This window comes from Neopsephotus bourkii, unplaced genomic scaffold, assembly GCF_033783945.1.
Source record: "Neopsephotus bourkii isolate Nb327-2 ecotype Australia unplaced genomic scaffold, CSIRO-AGI_Nbou_v1 NB_1298, whole genome shotgun sequence".
NCBI lineage: Eukaryota > Metazoa > Chordata > Aves > Psittaciformes > Psittacidae > Neopsephotus > Neopsephotus bourkii.
Window position 1 is genome coordinate 499,421 of NW_026901782.1, and position 18,848 is coordinate 518,268.

The window sequence follows — 18,848 nt, forward strand, 5'->3', positions numbered from 1 at the left end:
AAGACTTCAGTGAGACAAAGGTGTGTTTCAATCACATCAGCAGATTTATTAGCTTTCTGGACAGCTTTTTCCATTATGTAAAAGCTGTATTTGTATTACGGTGGCAGTCAGACCCACCAGTGTGAGGATTACAGTTGGTTTTTACATAATGGATTATCCAAGATTAAGCGTTTTATTCAGGCACACGAGCAAAAATAACCAATTAGTGACTTTACAGATTCATTATTTAAAGGCAGCTGGAGGGCATTTGACACAAAACTCTCCTGCTGACTGCAACCCAAAGAACAAAGCAGAGTGGTCTCAGGGATCTTGAGCACCTCTACTCCAACAGGTAGGTCTCTTCAGCAGAGGTGGGCCAGATTAGCATCTGTTGCAGCAGGGAAGTGCAGGCTGCAAGACAGCAGCTATAACTGAGTAGCTGCTTGGGTATTTGGAAGTCCTGGATTGGTAGCTCACCTTGGATGCTGCAGGCAGGTTTCAGGTAACTGTGTTTTATCTTGGCATCAGAACAGATATTCAGGGTCAAATACTCTCCAAGAATCTATAATGCACATGCTCTCTCCTCAAACTGTGAGAAACACAAATATGCTGGGATACAGATGAGCTGGGATACCTGAGAAAAGCCATGGCCACCTTGTGGCTGTGCTGCAATGGCAGATCAAGCCTCTAGAAATTGAGTATCATGTCGTGTGTAGAGGGAACGGTCTGAGGGCAAACAATACTAAGATGTATTTTGCCATTAGGGTAGGCAGCTATGAAGAGCCTGTTTCAGTGATGAGAACTGGTCATAAAGAATACAGCTTTGCTAACTTAAAAGCAAAGTGTAGGCTCACCATCCTTTCAACCCGCAGGCTTTACCAGAGCTCATTGCAACATCACTCTTCTTGTGAAAACAAAAACCTAAAAAAAATCAAATTTTTATCAATTCTTACCAACCTCATCTAGAGTCTGGCTTGATCTGCAATGTAAAAATAAAACGAACCACAATGCTATTACTGGCAAGCAAAACACCCTTATGAAGCATATGCCACTGATGTCCAATTTTGGCTGGATCTAGGCATCACAATGCCCTAGTAGCTTCTCATGGGATGAGTTAGTAGTCTACTCAGCATGGAAAAAAACTAGTTTTAAAATGAGGGGAATCTGTATCTGTAGGCACAGCACTAGCTACTCTACATCTGCTAGCTACATCTATTGCATGAAATAAAACCCCATGTTTGCTTTTGTCTTGCAGAATGAAATACACACAGTATGTTTTCCTGGCCTCAATCTTTTCTACTGTTGAATACAGCCTGGCTCAGACCTGTGCAGTGGAGTCTTTTGCTGTGAAAGACAATTTTGATCCAAAAAGGGTAAGTATGGTCACTTCAACCATATATGTAAACAAGCTTCATATATTAACTGTTTTTCCAGGTTGTTGTTGGTGCTAATCTAAAGGGGTTCCTCACCAAGAAGTTAACTTCTTTTGTGTGTGTCTCTCAAAGTTCCTGTAGTTTGTTTCTCTTACTGCTGTTAAACTTTCTGAGCATAAGGGTAAAATCAGCCTTGAAAGTCAGGAACACTATTCTGTTAGATGTCATCTGCTGTTAGTTCAAAGCTTGGTGCAGATCTTGTCTTTGAGCGGTCCCATGAATGAACCAATTTAGACCAGAGAGAAAGCCCCAGCACATGCCCAGGGGACTTGCATCCACCACCATCCATTCCTGATTTACCTAGCTGGGTATCCTGAACACAGACAGACTCTTGTTTAAAAACAGCGTTTAATCTGCCTGCCTCTGAGGAGGAAATCAGGGCTAGCTTAGTGCTGGAAAGGTCCAGAACTATTTAACAGTCCCTCAGGGAACACCACTTGCAGCTGCAGCTGGGAAGGGGTCAGCACTTTCTCCATGCAAGATTGGCTTTGCTGGACACAAGCCCATCTCTGAGGACAGCTTTGGGAACAGCCTGGTTTTAAAAAGTCAGAGTGTTTCTCAAGCTCCAGTATTTGGGAATTTTGGACTCTGTTTCAAGCTTAAGCTCATAACTTGCAGGGAAAATATTTCATTAGCTTCTCTGGGGAATCAAATTTAACACAGCTAAGTTCTGCTTTCCTCAATATTTCTACTGATGATGTTAACTTTTGAGAGCCTTCCTGTCTGTCACCTGTTTAAATCTCGTTTTCATTTTACTAGATGCTGCTTGTGCATTTTCAGGGACCCGTGTTTTTCCTAGGGGTTTTCTTTCCCTTAATTTCATTTCATTTCCCCTGCTGCTATCCTCCCCAGCACATTGTTTCCTCTTCGTAACGCAGAATTGTTGATTTCTGCTTTGCTGTTTTTTCACCATCAGCTGGTGAAAAGATTGACTGTGGCCTCCAGCAGCCACAAGAGTGTCTCCAGCTGGCTTGCTGAAGTCTTTGTGGCTGTAGTTTGACATCGTTGAGTGCATCTTCCATGGAAAAGCAGGGGCCTGAATGGGAAGAGGGAAGAACCAGCCTGACTCCAAAGCAGGCACCTCCAGATGGGAGAAGCTCTCCGTGTCAGGTCCCTATTGATGGGGAACATCTCACGCAACAATGAGTACATGCACACAGCAGTGCAGAGCTCCTAGACCCACTCCTGGCACAGAAGCAAGGGTTCGTTAGACAGCATAGCAGGGCCTGTGTGCTGCATACCCACCCAAACTCAGACTTTCTCCATAGGCTAGGCAATGGGTAGTTACAAAAATGGTGATTAATCCAGATATTAACAGTCTTTCATTTTAGTATGCAGGGAAATGGTATGCCCTGGCCAAGAAGGATCCAGAAGGCCTTTTCCTTCAGGACAACATCTCTGCTGAATACACCGTGGAGGAAGATGGCACAATGACAGCATCATCCAAAGGCCGAGTCAAGCTTTTTGGGTGAGTTCTCTTGACTTTCAGCTCCAGTTGCTGCCATGAGGTGCTAGAGGAGGGGGACATGGATGGTGATCTACCTGGAGTACAGAACATAGAATCACAGAATCGTAGAATAGTTAGGGTTGGAAAGGACCTTAAGATCATCTAGTTCTGGGCTTTACTCATCAAAAAGGGAAACACAAACAAGGTAATGTATTAGGGGCCAGAGGTTAGACACTTCTGAGTCCTGGTTACTTCTCAACCTGCCTCTGGTCTGGGTCCATTACAAAACTATTGCATAAAGCCAATTACAAAGTTGAACAATGGAGTGGTTAGTTAAATGAACTGCAACCAAACGAGAGGAGCTAGCAAAGCCTGTGGGGCTGCAAAGGCAGGACACCTCTCACTCCATTGAGAGGGTCAGGGGAAAGAAAGGAGTGTAAGTAGGCACTACTTTCACAGACCTTTCAACACAGTGTTGGATAGATTGCTGAGGAAAACATAGGGTTAACACTTGGATGCCACTGTGACGCCTGAATAGACAGATGTAAGGAAGCTTAAGAGTTTTGCATGTTGGCCATGGTTACTGTAAAGAATTACAGCATGTAAAAGGATTAAATAGATTTCTGGGTATGGAAAAGAAAATCTGGGGCTTCCAGTGGGCTGGCACTAGTGCTGTTGTGCATTAACTACCAAAAACTGTCTAACTGCTGATAATAGCACAGAAGAGTGTCTGTGAAGGTCTCAAAAGCACAGCACTTCAGGATGTCTTGGAATGGGGCAAATGAAGATCTGCAGGCATGCCACGCATTGTGGGTGGCAAGACTCCCAAAAGAACTCTTCAGAAACCAAGTGGGGTCTCAAAGCTGCCAGGGATTTATTTATGCAGCATCAGGGTAAAGGGGAAGCATGGCCTGTGCAAGGAAGTTAATGCAGACCCTTCCACTGTTCCACAAATCCATGTAACACTTGACAAAGGGTGCTAAGGTGCAGATGGTATTCAAACCATACAGAGAAGGGCATTAGAAGAAATGGACAGTTAAGATAAGCACAGGATTCCCATAGCCTGTGTGAAGACTTTTAACTAGCTTGGGCAGCAGAGTGGCTGCAATTATTTCTGTGCTTGTAACATACATCCCTGTGCCAATAGAGCTAAGAAGGATTAGAGAGAGGATAGAAGACTTGCCACCTCCACCTGGGGACACAGCAAATGAGCCCAAATGAGCCCAAATGCAGGTCACCTCATGCTGCAAACTGCTAGCAGGGAGCCAAGAAATTATCTCCATCGTATTGCTTGGTGGTGGTTTGCTTGTACAGAAACGGGTGGTAAAAAGCCTGCTGAGCTGAAGTGGGGTCAGGGCACTGCCCCAGCCACAGCATGCTTGCACAGCGGAGGAGGGGACCATATGGCAGCAATGCACTGTCAGTGATGGGGGTATGTCATTACTTAGTGACAGTGACTGCAGTAAGAAAGGCCATGCCCATGCCTGAAGCAGTTGTGACGGACCATAGCCTGGTTCTTGCCCAAGTCCAGAGTGAGGGACGCTTGCTAGAAGCTCACATGCCACAAGGTTTTACCTCCAGTCTGATGGTTCTCATTGCAGGTTCTGGGTGATCTGTGCTGACATGGCTGCTCAGTATACTGTACCTGACCCAGCCACTCCAGCAAAGATGTACATGACCTACCAGGGACTGGCCAGCTACCTCTCCAGCGGTGGTGAGTGAACTTCTCCAGCCCACCAGTACCGGGCAGTGGCTTACAGCTGCCCGGGTTTGTGTGGTTCAGTACAGGAGCAGGAAAAATAGTTGAGAGCAAACTGCTCCAAGTGGAGACAAAACATTCTTTTGGGACAGATGCGTTACCCAAGAAGTGCTTTTTATCTCCACAGAAGGGGCAGGACTCAGGGACTCCACAGAGGCCTCTCCTATACACCATATATACTAACAGGAAGGACGCAGCTTAGAGGAAACGGATCACACACACAGATTCTGTGCAGCTGGGTGGGGTGATGAACCTGGCACTTTCTGAGCCCCACAGTGCTGAGATGCTGTAGGGCAGTTGTCATTATACTCCTCATAGCTAATGGAGTCAACATGTAGACCCACATCTGCACTCCAGCAGCAAGGTTCAGTTCTCAGGGAGACACAGCTGGAATGAACAAAATGGAGCTGTGAAATGAAGTCCTCCTTGCAGAAACTGCTGAACCTCAGTTATGTACTCTGCATACCTCATACTTTGTGCCTTAGTCTCCATAGTTGTGGCACTCCAGCTGTGGAGGTTGGGCAGGATTCAGCATGCTAGTGCATAAGAAAGAAATACATTCACCTAGTATTGGCAGATAAGGCACACCAAACTGCACTTGGGTGAGCAAGGCTGCAAAACAGGAGGCAGGTTTTGCTGAGGCTGCTTGTGTAGGAAATGCAATCTGTATGGTGAAAATTTAATGTGTATGCCCTGCCTCCCCATGCTTGAGCAAGAAGCATAAAGCAATTTCTTGTTACAGAAATCCTAGAAAGTCCTAGTCCTTCTAATAATTTCAGCCTCAGAAACCAAAGGCGAAAATGCATTGAGTTTCATGGGGAACAAAGATGCCCTGTGTTTGTCCAGTTCTTCACTTCATGGTGTGGAGATAAGCTGAATGCGGGAGGTGACTTTAGATACTTTCAGAAGCTATCCCTGGCTTGTGCTGAAGTGAGGAGTCTCTCTGCAGGATGACCACATCCGCCTCTGCTCTGTCTTAGCCACTGTGACCAACACGTGTGTTCTGATGTTTCAGGGGACAACTACTGGGTGATTGACACCGACTATGACAACTATGCCATTACCTATGCCTGCCGCAGTCTGAAGGAGGATGGCTCCTGCGATGATGGTTACTCCCTGATCTTCTCACGCAACCCTCGTGGCCTGCCCCCAGCCATCCAGCGCATCGTGCGCCAGAAGCAGGAAGAAATCTGCATGTCTGGCCAGTTCCAGCCCGTGCTTCAGTCAGGTACTCTGGGCTCACAAGCAAACACAACAGAACTGTAGCAAACTACATTATCGTCTTTCAGCAAGCTTTTTTCATGTTATATCCAATCAGAAAATGGATACAAGGGGAAGTTCATGCAATGGAGAAAGCATGTTACAGGGCAGTTCTGCAGCCTTAGGTTTACCCTCATAGGAATCCTGTGTGCCGAAACACACGCTACCAGAAGGAAGACCACCTTTGATACTCTGATAGGATAGGGATGGGTAGAACAACCTGGTGTTTCTGCACTTGGAGATTTTTTTTCTTGGCCACCTGGTTAACAGCAGCTTATCTTAGGTCTGTGCACTGTCCTCTAGGGAAGGAGGAGAAGCTGCCTTCAGGAATGAGCACCCTCCCTCTGCTTAGCTCCAGCAAGATTTGTGTCCTGGCCAGTCTGAGCAGCAGAGATGAGGGGCTCTGAGCAGCCATTATGTGTCTGATGGCAGTAGTAGTCAGCAGTTGTGCCACATACATGTAAACAGAGCATGTCTGAAGCCCATTTTGAAAGAACCTTTTTCTGGAGCATGAGAGCTGATCTTCTAGCTCATATGCTGCCCATGAGACAGGCAGATAATGCTTTAAGGCTATGCTGGAAGTATAAATTCCTCTTTGTTGGTAGCTAATTGCCCATACCCTGCACATGCCCACAGCTTTGCCTGGAGATTAGCCCTTTACTAAGACAGGCCTGAGGACCTGGGGGTTGGTGTGGGGGGCTGCTGCAGTAACACATGTCCTGCACTGCTGGACTTATAAAAGAAATAACAGCTAAAACATTCTGAACTTTACATCATTATGTGAGCCAGCCCTCCATCTCAGAGCAGGTCCTGTCATCACCTGAGGTTATAAGACTGGCATGAGCATCCTTGCCCCATGCCCCTCTGTATTGTTCACTGTAGCAGAGGAAGGGTAGCTGGCTTGTGGGCTCAAGCTGAAGTGCCTGAAAACTCATGGGTGGCTGGGACTAGCAAAGGTTGCTGAAGTGCTTCACTAAAACACACAGAGCAATGCAGACAGCGTCTTTCGCACCCCATCCTAATCTTGATTCAGAAGTACCCTAGGGAGGATGTGGCTACAGCTCCACTGAAGATGCAAAAGCTGTTAAAGCACTTTGAAAATTTACTTGCAAGAACTAAAGTTTACTTTTCTTTCTTTCTTTCCAGGGGCCTGCTAAAGTACCCTTAAGCACAGGAACCAGACCTCTTGGTCTTGAAGTTGCCACTCGGCTGATAAGAAAAGAAAATCATAGTATTGAGTAGTGTGTTTGTCCTGAAAAACACATGAAAATCTTGGGGATTCTGTAAACTGTGTGCAATGCAGTACACTGATAGCTGAATTTTCAAGGGAATACCGTGGCATTTCTCAATAAATGTTTTTAAAAAAACCTCACTTGTGGAATTGCTTTTTGTTACCTGCTGTCCTGTTGGGGAGCAGGAGGAGTGGGGACACTCAACGGAGGAGAGGTCAGATGGTGGCCAAGGTGACCCCAGCACAGTGGGGGCAGTGTCCTTCTCCAGCACTAAGCAGGGGGAACAGGGTAGGGGAGGTCACAGGGACAGGTCTCTGACAGTGCTGATTGTCAGACAGTGATGGGGCAGGTCTGGGGTTCACTGGGGGAGTCCATTAGGCAGTGAGTGCAGCAAGGCACAGCCCTGCCTGCAAGGTGGCTCTGGGCAGAAACAGCTGTGCAGAGGGTCTCAGGAGCAGAGCTACCTGCAGCGAAAGGCTCCCAAGCGTGCAGGGGTATGGGCTGAGCTGAAGAGGGCTTGTGGACCATGGGCAAGGGGTATGCAGGTGCATAAAGCAACGAAGGCAGGCTCATAGGTGCCTGCGGTGCCCTGGTGTGTATGACATACCTCTCGCACCTATTCCATTTAAATACTGAAGCTAAGGAATCCTCCCGAACAAAAACCCAGGTGAGGTTGATAGTGACCCTTGCTGCCTGGTAATATCTTATGGTTATTTCTGGCTGAAGACGCAAAAGTCTGTGTAGAGAATTTCTAACTAGCCCCTGAATCGCAAATGGAGTAAAGCATATTTTCCTTTCAGTGACACTGGGATATTGCTTTAAATGAGCAGTTACTGGTTCCAGCAGTGATTTACTCCCCACTGCCTGCATAATTCAGCCTGCAGTTGACTGAGAGGTACAGAACTGAAAGATATAGAACCATGTCTTATGGCCATGAATTTCATGGAGCGAACCAAAATAATAGTATCTAGACAACTCCATGTAGAAAAAAGGTAACCCAAGTCAGCATTTTTGGCATGTGTCCCACTGCAATTAGTAAAATCACATTCACTCTGAATGTTTCTTATAAATGAAACTGCTGAACCCTGAAGTTGTCAGCAATACAAACTTTTAGCAGCCATGATTACCAACTAATCATGCAAGCAGAACAGCCCCTGCTCCTGAGACTTTCAAAAGGTATGTGTCACAAGGTCGATACTGAGGGAACATCTTCAGAGCACTACGCTGTAAAACAGCTTCTGCAAGATGCTTGCACAATTTCGTCTGCAGTATGCTATGACTGCCAACTGCATCTGTTGGAATGAGCATAAAAAGCCACTTGAAAGACTAAAGACTCTGTTATGATGCCAGAGACACTGTCCCAGGGATGCAGGGATGTCTCTCAGCCAGCACCAAATAAAGGTGTACCTTGATCTTCTGGTCTAGGGAAGGCTACCCTGGTGGGGAATAAGATGGTGAGCTACCACCTAAACCTAAGGACAAAAACAGAAGACCAGAAGGAAGCAATGTAAACAAAAACTACATAGACAGAGATCACGGAGTGTTGAAAAAATATCAGCCACTTGTGCTGAACTAAGTGCAAGGTCAGTGCATTGACTGAATGCTCATGACTTGCCCCCTTCTCCCATAAGGAAGTATTGAGTGGAGATCTGTGAACTTAGGACTTGCGTCATGAGCAATTAGACAACATTAACCCTTTGCTGGAGGAGCCTGGCATCTGTCCAGGACATTCAGACCAATTTTACCAGTCCTACAGAAGTGGAATTTTTAATGTCTACGGTTATAGTAACTGTATGAACAGAGCAGATGGGAGTTCTAGCAAGGTGCTATATGCAGGACCAACTGCACCCTTAGTGTGGTTGTTACAGTCTGTCTAGGTAAGTTAGGCAGTGGAATCCCTCAGTCACACAAGCCTGTGCCTCCAGGTTTGTAGGAGCATAATGGAGATTCTGGGAGAATACACCATGGAATTATACATGCCCCAGGAATCTGCCTTGTTCTTGGAGGAACACTACCCCATCAGGACCACATGTAGGCCCTCACCATATGATCTGGTGAGCTAGTAAACAGATGGAAGTTAGCTCATATCCATTTCTCTCCACTGACTGCATGAAATGTGAAAGATGGAGTAGGGTGGGCAGTTGTAAGTGTATTCTGATACTATTTACACTTATTATTCCATTGAGTGCAACATAAAACACCTAGGGTATGTCTAGAAGCAGACACACTTCTGTGTGCTGTTTGAGCTGGCTAATGAGAACCAGTCTATTATTCCTGATTTGATGCGTGTGTATAAGTCCCAAGTCATTATTTCTGTCAAGCACAAACTTTCCACTAAGCAAAGAAAAAGCTCTTTACAAATGAAAAGGACTGTTGTTTTGTCCTCAGAAGGTCCTTTAGTGCTGGCAGAATGGCTATGACTGTGCAACAGCAGGAGGAACCCTGCAAGGATATTGTCCTTCACACACAAGTGAACCTTCTCCAAGCAAGGACACTGTAAGGCCTGAGATCTAACCCTATGATATCATGTTGAGTTAGACTAGTTTTCCCTGGGTGGTGGTAACTGAGGCACTCTATGTACGCACTTAAGTTCCCACTTCAGCCTTGAAATTTCTTACAGTCATACTCCCCTTCATGCTTCACTTTTATGTAATGCTGAAACTTGCACCAATCAAGCTTTTATACCTTTAGAACAGGGGTTACTTCCCAAAATTAAGTTGTTGACACTAGATTTTTGGGCAGTTTCCAGAACACATTGATCAGATCCTGTTTTTACAGGCTTCATGTGAAAGATTAAAACCTGGTTTTATTGAGTAGCACAAAAGATGGGAACAAATGCAGTATATACACTATTATAAAACACTCTTTTTGAAAGGTTTTTCCCTAGCATTCATTTTAACAAATACTTGAGAAACTGTTAACTTAGATCTGGAAGCTTTTGCTTGAAGAGCAGGCAAATAATCTCACCTTTTTTACTTTCCTACTTGGATTTATGGCCAGGAAGAGATATTACTGAGCATTCTGAAGTCTTGCTTGGGTTTTGATGCTACAGAACTACTAAGCACCTGCTAGCACTTCTGAAAACTAAAACTGAGCAAAGGCTGATCCTTGCCCAGTAATGCAGACAGTAGAGTTAAATACACAGTTCTGGAAGCCCCATCTGACAGAATCAGCAACAGATGGTTACAGAAAACTCACGTTTCAAATATAAAATACCAGTTATCTGTGACACAAAATTATAAAACAGACAAGGGCAGCCCAAAACTTCTATACTTTGTTGGAAATAAATTCAAGCCTGGAAATATCAAATTCTCTGCTGCAATTGTTCGGACTTGCTCATTGCTGAAAGAAATAGATTTATATCAAAGCAGCAAAGAAAAAAATTCTTGCTGAATATTCAAAACTGGTTTCTGAACAGGCAGTGCACCATTTCTGGGCAGCTGTGCTTTCCAGGTGTATTTACCACTGAGACCTGAAAAAACAGCGTGCCTTCCACACTCTGGAAGATGTTTAACGCAAAAGCCCTAAATGAGGGACCTAGTGACAGACTTTCAAAGTGGCTCAACTTGACCTTAAGAAACTGACTTTTATTTGCACCTATAACATGCTAAATTCTGCCCTTTCAAATACAAGTTCTGCCTTTTTGTGGCTTCAACAGCCAACACAATATTGTAGGAAATTTCACCTTGAAACTTTAGAGAAACCAGAACTCTTACACTGCTTTTTGACAAAACAAGAAAATTACAAACCACTTTAAAAAGGCAGCCGCAAGCCTCATGGTTGTCTCTGCTAAGAAGCAGAAATCATCGGTCAACAGAAATTCCAGCAGTAAAAATCTTCTAAGAGATGATAACTTGCCCCAAAGGAACTTACTTACCATAGAGATAGACTTCATTCAATACAGTGAAAGAGAAGTCAATTACCACTGTCTGTTCTGCACCTTTGCAAAAGCCAAATATTCCACCAGGACTTATCAGCTTTGCATCATTTGTGTCATATATGCCATTACAAACCTCACCTCTGAGAGGTATAACTTAAGTTTGTCTGCAAAATCAGCAGGGCAATGATCTATTTTTTGTGATTTACACACCTATACGTTTTCCACTACACCCTTGCACAGAAAAATCAATACACTTCGTAACAGTTATGCTTTTTTCTTTTCATTTCAAACACCTGTGACCAGTGCATAGCCATTGACTTGATGAAGACTGCTGTATTTTGATTGTTAGCGTGGGCAAATTTTAAAGCAGAAGGCTACTCAAATAGGACATCCTAACACGGTAAACTGTCCTCTCAAGATGTATCTTCCCCTCCTTCAGATACACTAAAATCTCTCAAGGATCTATACTTAAACATTTGTAAAAGTATTTTTATTTTGTGGTGTCACTTCATACTGACAAAACAAGCATGTCTTGGCTGCTGGATTTTATTTAACTGCATATTCTGATTCTTCAATTAGGCGCAGTTATTACAACTTTGAAATAAATTTTTACTATCTCTGTCCAAATAGAACTTCTCACTAACTTTTTCAGAGTTGAGAAAGTTGCCCATTAAGCAGGCTCCAATGACCCTTTTCTGTTGTGCACAAGCCTTTATGGGCAATGAATTGGCAGATTAGGATGTTACAAGTGCTCCTAATTCAAACTTCAGTAAGGCAGGAAATATTTCATCTGAATTCTGTGACAAAATGAATCCTTCGAGGCTAACTTTCAGGGTAAGCACATGAACAAGTAACCAGAAATAAGGGGATATAAAGCCTTATCTCATATATACTGACTTTTTTTACATGTTTCTTTTCTGCACTGTGTGTGCGAGGCCATTTGAGGTCGTTCTGCTGTCTCCTACTTCGCAAAGCTATTTTTTTGTGTAAGACCTGAATGTTCCACCAAATATATGGTCTTTGTTATGTTGGTGAGGTGGCTGATGTCAGCAAAGAGAGCAGCAGGGGATTTGTTTGTGCAACAAAGTTGCTCCTCTTATGGAAAACACTGGGGCTGTTTTTACTGGCATCATCCTTCTCTCTACAAGCATTTTAAAGGTGCAGTTCAAACTGTGCCAGTTGTGGAAAGGAGAGAGCAAAAAAAACCACCCTTGCGATTTCAGGGAACTTTGCTGTTACATAAAGTGTTTGGCATCTGCAAGGACAGCCAGAGGTGTTCTGTAGCTCATGATCTGGGGCTATCACATGCTTGCGCACATGCTTTGCAAAGCACACGTGCTCCAGTTTTCTTGTTGCATTTCCTAAGGCTTGTCAGTAGCAGCCCTGTTCCAGTCAAGAGTGTGCTCTCCTGTAATATGGAAACACAAAAGCTCTGACTAGCATTTCAGCTTTCTCCTGACTGCCTAAAGTTAAGCCTCAGGTCACTCACAGTTTGAGAGGAGACGCATGCTCACAGAGACATTAGCTGTAAAGACTGCAGAAGGCCATGTTAGGTGACAGCAATGGAGAGAAAGAGAGGCTTTCAGGGTTAAAGCCTCCACCACAAAGAGGTAGCAGCTGGCAGCCACAGAGCAAACAGGCAAGTTGGGCAAAAGCAGAAAGCAGAAAAGACAGGCAAGTCTGGAGGCTAGAGTTTTCTGTGCCTTTTTCCCCTTTGAGGAAGAGCTGCTGCCCCTTCCTCTGCCAGTGTGAGGGAACAGCCCTGGTATCCAAGTAACAGCTGCAAATGCAGAGAGAGTTCAGTGGAAAGCCCTCTGTGAGAGGATGAATTGTCTCATACATCTGAAGACATGGCAAATACTCTGAAATAACCCACTGGAGCAGGTATGACTAACAGGCAGGGACACAGGGATCCTTCACTCCATGTTCTGGACGTGCCTGGTTGCTGTGCACTTCTCCATCAAACCGCTACATCAAGACAGCCTGGCAGCTGAGGCAGGCATTTCACTCTCAGACAGATCCCTCTTGTGCTTTTGCTGCCATTCTCGCTCACACAGCAAAGTGATGGTCCTGCTCCTGCTGGAGTTTGTGGCTATTAGTGTGAAATAGGTAATAATAAATATTTATTCCCATAATTCATAGTTATTAAGCTGAATCCCAGCCATATAGCAGCCTCATACAATTGTACCAGCTGGACTGTCAGTTGTGATTGCTTTATAGCACTGTCTTTTGAGTGATGAAGAGTTAATAGTGGCAGTTGCTTCTAATTTGCATTCCAAACTTGCTTCATCTGGTTCTTGGTACTCCCTCCTCAGCTTGGGAGGAGTTTATCTTTCTGGGCAGTTGGTGTTTGCAGGGAGCATATACCACCTAGCCACCAAGCCAGGCACTCCTCTTCGGAGTCACTTGAAAGCTTCGATGTACTCCACAGGAAGAGAAGACAGGCCAGCCTTCCCCCAGTAGTCAATGGCACGTACTCTGTAAAAGCCGGAGACTGAGCTTCCTGCAAATGGAAAGGTTAGAAATGTTCACTGTGAAAGGCTGACACCTGTGGTGCTTGCAGCATGTAGAGCAGGCACTACTCCCATACAACGTAGGTTTGTCGAATGGGTTGGGGAAGCGATGAAGTAAGTGTTGCATCCTATGTGAATGTGTCTGTGCTTGTCTAACTAAAAACTATTACAAATTCTTTATGGCCAAGTACTGTCTCTTTTTCTCTGTTGCTCCAAGGACCTCATCTTTCCTCATTAGTATTTGCAAGTACAGCTTCTGTCCTAACAGTTGTTTTGGAAGAAGGCTATGACATCTTCTGTATCCACAACTACTAACCTCCCTTTTTCTGACTTTTCTGCCTCAATTGTGTCTTTGGAACAGGTTATGTGGGGACAGGATCAACAAACAGCAGCACAAGAAGCATGCAGGCTGACTGAAGCACCTCCGCTCAACTCAGGAAGCAGCACCACTTGCTCCAAAGGTGTGTTAGTTGATGTTCTGTGTCTCTCCTGGTTTTCATCCTTGATCTAGTTTGAACAACACAGCCTTCGCTAGCAGAGTCAAGTAATTACCCCACAAGTAATATAAATGTTTTCTCTCTACTATTCACTTGAATTTTATGTGTGGTTTTGTTGTGTTTTTTTTTTAAACAAATGCCAGACATAATAAGTGAGAATGAAGTATGCAGCAATAAATGCTGCTGAGACAAGATTTCTGAGACTTTTTCAAGCAGTCTTCTTTTTTGTCATTGTTTGTTGAAATAAACAGTTATATCTGGCAGGTTCCCCACATGTGCAGCACTAGATGGTAAGAAATCCTGATTTCAGAGATTTGCCTTAGCCATGATCTATGGTCTTTGCTTAACTGTGTAGCCTTTACATTGCAATAATAGCTCTGAACCGTACTATGCACCCACTGCTGATGCTAAGCTTTTCCAAGCTAAGATGAGCTTACGTTCCTGGCAAAAACCTCTCTGAACTGTTCTTTATTAGTATCACTCTGAGCAAGGTCTGCCTGTGTTTTACACAACTCTGATCAGTGCTTATTAGTAATACTCGTTGGAAGAGTGATATTGCAGATTAGACCACATTTGGCTAAAAAACCTCAAAGAACAACAAAAAAATACCCAAAGAAAACACTGCTACTTTTTTCAGCGTTTTTCATCTGGGTACATTTCTATTGCATCTAGGCTGTACTTGAGGAGAAATGACCATAGGCTCTGAAACAAGCTTTGCCTGTTGGCAAAGTTAAAATTCAATGTCCTATAAAATGAAACTTCTAAAACACAGGCAGGTAGTTAGGGCTAAAAAAAAAGCTCTAGGAAATGAGAGGAGACAAAAGCCTTTCCTTCGTTAAGTGTTCAGCTAGTCAGGAGGAACCATAGAGGAGACAAAAGCCTTTCCTTTGTTAAGTGTTCAGCTAGTCAGGAGGAACCATTCTGCAGGAGGACTCTTCTGTTCTGATAAGAGAGAACTCAACAGCTTAAGGTTGCCAAGCTATAATAGGTTGGTCACAGGGACAGATGCTGACAAGAGTAGAATGCAACCTTCCCCTAGAACAGCTCAGAACACTAGAAATGCAAGACAACCAACCTCTTCATGAAAGCTGGAAGTGACCTCCCACTTATTTGTGTGTTGATGCCTCATCCTTAGGCAGTCTAACACCTTGACACAGTAGCACAAACCAAATGTTAACAAGACAACTTGCTCCTGTTGTCCTACTGCAAAAGCATTGTACAAATTCAGGCCCATACCTGTAGGACTGAGCCCAGACTGGAGACATGCATCACGGTAAGTCTACTAGTAAGAGCACAACACAAAGCTGTGGTCATGTGGAGCAATTACCAGCTACAAATAGAGACAAAAGTGCTGCTTTGCCTCTCAGAGAGCTTGCCAGGCCTGCACCTGGGCAACTGGCTTCTGTGGCAAGGAATCTGCTCATGGCAATGAGCAATGAGTACTCATGGCAAACTAATAATGTCCTCATGACTACTTGTCAATCATTGCTTGTCCTTGAGAATAAGGCTTTCACTGAGAATGTGGCCCTAAAGGAAGGGTAGTGCTCTTATTTGTTATGGGAGTGTATGTAACCAGCAAACTGCACACCTTTAGTAGTTACTAGATGATGTTTCACGCACTCATAAGTGGCACTGTTAACACGACAGGTTAGATACCATCAGTATCCTTGCCTTACCTGGACTGTAGACCCAGAGAGTGAAAATTGTGTCTTTGGCATTAATCCGCTTGTATGCTTTCCCATCTGATGAGAACTCCACTTCAAATGTCTTTATACATCTGGAAAAGAAAACCAGACAGCTCAGTAAATACAACTGATAATGCAATGAGCAATCAAATCCTAATCTCAGTCCTACTTCACAAGAAGGCCAAAAATAAGAAATATTCAGTTGACTCATTCCATTCCTACCAAATATGGAGTGGCATGAATTTATAGTATTAGGAAGAACCAATGCTCCACCACACCACAGAATAACACGCAGACTGACTTGCTATACTGGGTACGTGCAGCATCCCAAACTGTTAAGCATCTTTTACTCCCAAATTAGGGTTGTCAAGGCAGAAGAGTCTAGGGAGACTGGCTTGAAAAGGGGCTAAGTCAGTGCTTTCTTTCACCTACAAAAGTTTTCCAGTCTTGTACAACTTGCTGGAGTAAGGAAGTGGAGGTTTTCTCTTCCAGATAAAATTTCTTACAGCGACAGTCAAAATCCCACGTAGGTACCTGCTGCTAATATAACTTTTATTGTGGATTTTCCTGTCTGCTATGCTGAAGGCAAGTCCCTAAAAATACCACTGGATGCTGGTAAGCAACAAGCAGATTCCCATGGCCAGACCACAGATCAGTCAGGGTTGCTCTCCACAGTGACTGCATGTAGGTCCTACTGTTCCCTTTGTCAGGCAAATACACTGCAGCATCTTGGGGAGCAAGTAATAATCAGTTTGCAAATTTGATGACAGGACTGGTGGCAAATTAGGGAGTAATGTGCTGGAAACTTGGTTATATCCATGGTATTTTAAAAGCTACTTACTTTGAATTTACACAACCATCGTCCCAAAACACAATGACCTGTCCCTTTGTGAGAGGGATCAAACGGACACCAGTCACCTGTCCAAAGACACATGACCATGTAAGAAAACTTACAAACCAGTCAGCCAAGCCATATTTGTGTGTTTATCCTTCATTGCTAATCATTTGCTTTGATTCTTTCAATTGACACCAGGAGACAAATCCAAAATTTCTGGCTTTATGCCTTTGTAGCCTATGTCCCCATCCTGCCAACCTTGCAGAAGACCTTCAGAGGCTCTGGGCACAACTATGAATGTGGGTGGGACTGAATAAGGATATACAGACGTCTAATCTAAATAAGCCATAATTCCATTTTAAGTTTAGTTATCAACTAGAAACAGCCTTGGGTGACATGGTTTAGTGTGAGGTGTCCCTGCCCATGGCAGGGGGGTTGGAATTAGAGGATCTTAAGGTCCTTTCCAACCCCAACTTTTCTATGATTCTATGATTGTTAACTGGAGAGCTGCTGTCAAGCTTGGTAGCACATGCTGTGATTTTAAAAAAGATACTGCACTTTACAGTACTGCACTATGATTTTCCCACCATGGATAGATTTGCATTTATCTCGCTGATGGCTCCTATCACTTGCTGTGTAGTGCTTTATCCTGAATCATGCCTTGGAGAGAATTGTTTACTACTTTTAAGAAATAATAGGCTTCGGTGCTAGTCCGGCTCTACTTAGTGAGTGAAAGCAGGAAGCACTTCCTAATTTGGTGAGTCTGACAGAAGAATACAACACATACCTGATCAGGAACAGATCTGGGTCTTGCACAAATATGGATAACAAAGACTGACGGAATGGGAAAGTCTTGCTTCAGTGTCAGGATGCCACCTTCAGGAAATGGGAATGGGCCTGTTACCACTGGATCCTGTGAAGCCAGAGTAGTGTTGTGAGTAATCATTCATTACAGCACCTAAAGGCAAACTGTTAAATCAGTGTGAAATGACTGTGTGTTTACTTTGGGACTAAATTTCCAACACAGTTGGTCCTGATAACTGGCTTATAGCCATTAAAGTTCCTCTGCCTGGGAGACTTTTCTATCTTGCCTGTTTTCCAGCTCTTCAGGAAACAGAGACTATGTCCACCTCACAAACTGGGTTGATCACAAATGCCCTTTAGGCAGGATCTGCCACTTTTAGTAATCTACCATGGATACATTTCAGGCTAGTGGTCTTTATAAAACACACCCCTGTCTCTCAGCTAAGGATTCCCAGTGTGCAGTGAAAGCTATTGCTAGCTACAACAGCCACTCAGCTGGTCTCTGAGAATGAGGTTTCACCAGATGACAAGAGTACCTAAAACCCTGCTGCTGCCTTATGAAGGGAAGAGCTGATGGCTTTTATAGTATCCCACAGGCCCTAGCAATAGTAGGTTATGGTGAATGGGAACAGGAGACATAGTACTGGACACCAAACCCAGGAAACAATTACTGGCTGTGGGCCCTTCAGGAGATAAAGTTGGCTTTCCTTATTTTTACCCATGGGTCTGAATGCATAAGGAAACTTTGGGAGAAGGAGCTAAAGTGACCGGCTGCTCACATATTCTCACATATGGTAAGTAATCTGGGCATGGTTTTTCTCAGTAGAGAGGAGTCCTCAAAGAGGACTTACTCCTCAGTACTCTCTGGGGTCCATTCAGAACCAAAGGATGAGGGGAAAATGCAGGCCCCACTTTCAGTCCCCAAGAGATGCCAAGTGTCTTTTGAACTTGCCCTGGGTAATTTTCACCAGGAGGTGCTTGTTTTCTGTTACTGAGGGGAGTCCATTTCAACTCTCCAATGCAGCAATTTGGTTACTCTGTAATATACACAGGGTCACATGACTTATTTGGGGATGTTGAACAGAAAAAGTATCAAAGCTCACTGAAGTTCCAGAGAGATGGTAGAACTTGATCTGGAGCAATTCTGCCCCCTCAGTTGATGTGAGGCAATAGCAAAGAAGAAGCTGGTCATCTACATTTAGTCTCGTGTATAAAAACAAATGTGTACTAGCCACGTTTGTCTGTGTAATTGCAAGTGCTTTTTCATTTGTGTATAACAAACACGACTGTGGGCTAACAAAATTATGACTACTTGAGCTGATTTCATGTTCTCTTTAGCTGCAGTTAGCCAGTTCATGAGTATTTTCCCCATACAACACTTCAAGCAAACACATGGTCATACCTCAGCATCTCTTATTTCCTGGAACTGTTCTGGAAAAGGAAAGTCAGGGCTTCCTAGCTTTTTCCACTTCAGGTAGGGATTGGTTTGGTTGTTATCCAGGTAATACGTCACATACACCAGCT

At 44.1% G+C, this 18,848-nt stretch overlaps 3 protein-coding genes across 9 annotated transcripts in view; 2 read left to right on the forward strand and 1 right to left on the reverse strand.

Moving 5' to 3' along the window:
* LOC133219058 (purpurin) overlaps positions 1-7,435 on the forward strand; it is a 32,353-nt gene extending 24,918 nt beyond the window's left edge. Inside the window, exons 2-6 of one of the 3 annotated variants that reach the window (XM_061366067.1) lie at positions 1,235-1,352; positions 2,744-2,880; positions 4,461-4,573; positions 5,634-5,846; positions 7,025-7,435. In XM_061366067.1, the coding sequence (XP_061222051.1) occupies positions 1,235-1,352; positions 2,744-2,880; positions 4,461-4,573; positions 5,634-5,846; positions 7,025-7,035 (592 nt within the window). In that variant the 3' untranslated portion in view covers positions 7,036-7,435. Of the gene's footprint in view, positions 1-239; positions 332-1,234; positions 1,353-2,743; positions 2,881-4,460; positions 4,574-5,633; positions 6,601-7,024 lie in introns of those variants that run through there. The other 2 variants (XM_061366068.1, XM_061366066.1) reach the window with 2 other exon arrangements.
* Positions 7,436-9,787: 2,352 nt separating this feature from the next.
* The window catches only part of IDUA (alpha-L-iduronidase), a 45,509-nt gene continuing 36,448 nt past the window's right edge, over positions 9,788-18,848 (reverse strand). For 2 of the 4 annotated variants that reach the window (XM_061366078.1, XM_061366081.1), the window contains 5 exons: positions 18,727-18,848; positions 17,308-17,433; positions 16,527-16,603; positions 15,677-15,777; positions 9,788-13,493 (listed from right to left, as the gene is read on the reverse strand). In XM_061366078.1, the coding sequence (XP_061222062.1) occupies positions 13,393-13,493; positions 15,677-15,777; positions 16,527-16,603; positions 17,308-17,433; positions 18,727-18,848 (527 nt within the window). In that variant the 3' untranslated portion in view covers positions 9,788-13,392. The remainder of the gene's footprint in view (positions 13,494-15,676; positions 15,778-16,526; positions 16,604-17,307; positions 17,434-18,726) is intronic. The other 2 variants (XM_061366079.1, XR_009727345.1) reach the window with 2 other exon arrangements.
* Positions 13,371-18,848, forward strand: part of SLC26A1 (solute carrier family 26 member 1) — a 35,754-nt gene continuing 30,276 nt past the window's right edge. The window contains exons 1-2 of one of the 2 annotated variants that reach the window (XM_061366069.1): positions 13,371-13,507; positions 13,865-13,964. In XM_061366069.1, the coding sequence (XP_061222053.1) occupies positions 13,868-13,964 (97 nt within the window). In that variant the 5' untranslated portion in view covers positions 13,371-13,507; positions 13,865-13,867. Of the gene's footprint in view, positions 13,508-13,864; positions 13,965-18,848 lie in introns of those variants that run through there. The other variant, XM_061366070.1, reaches the window with a different exon arrangement.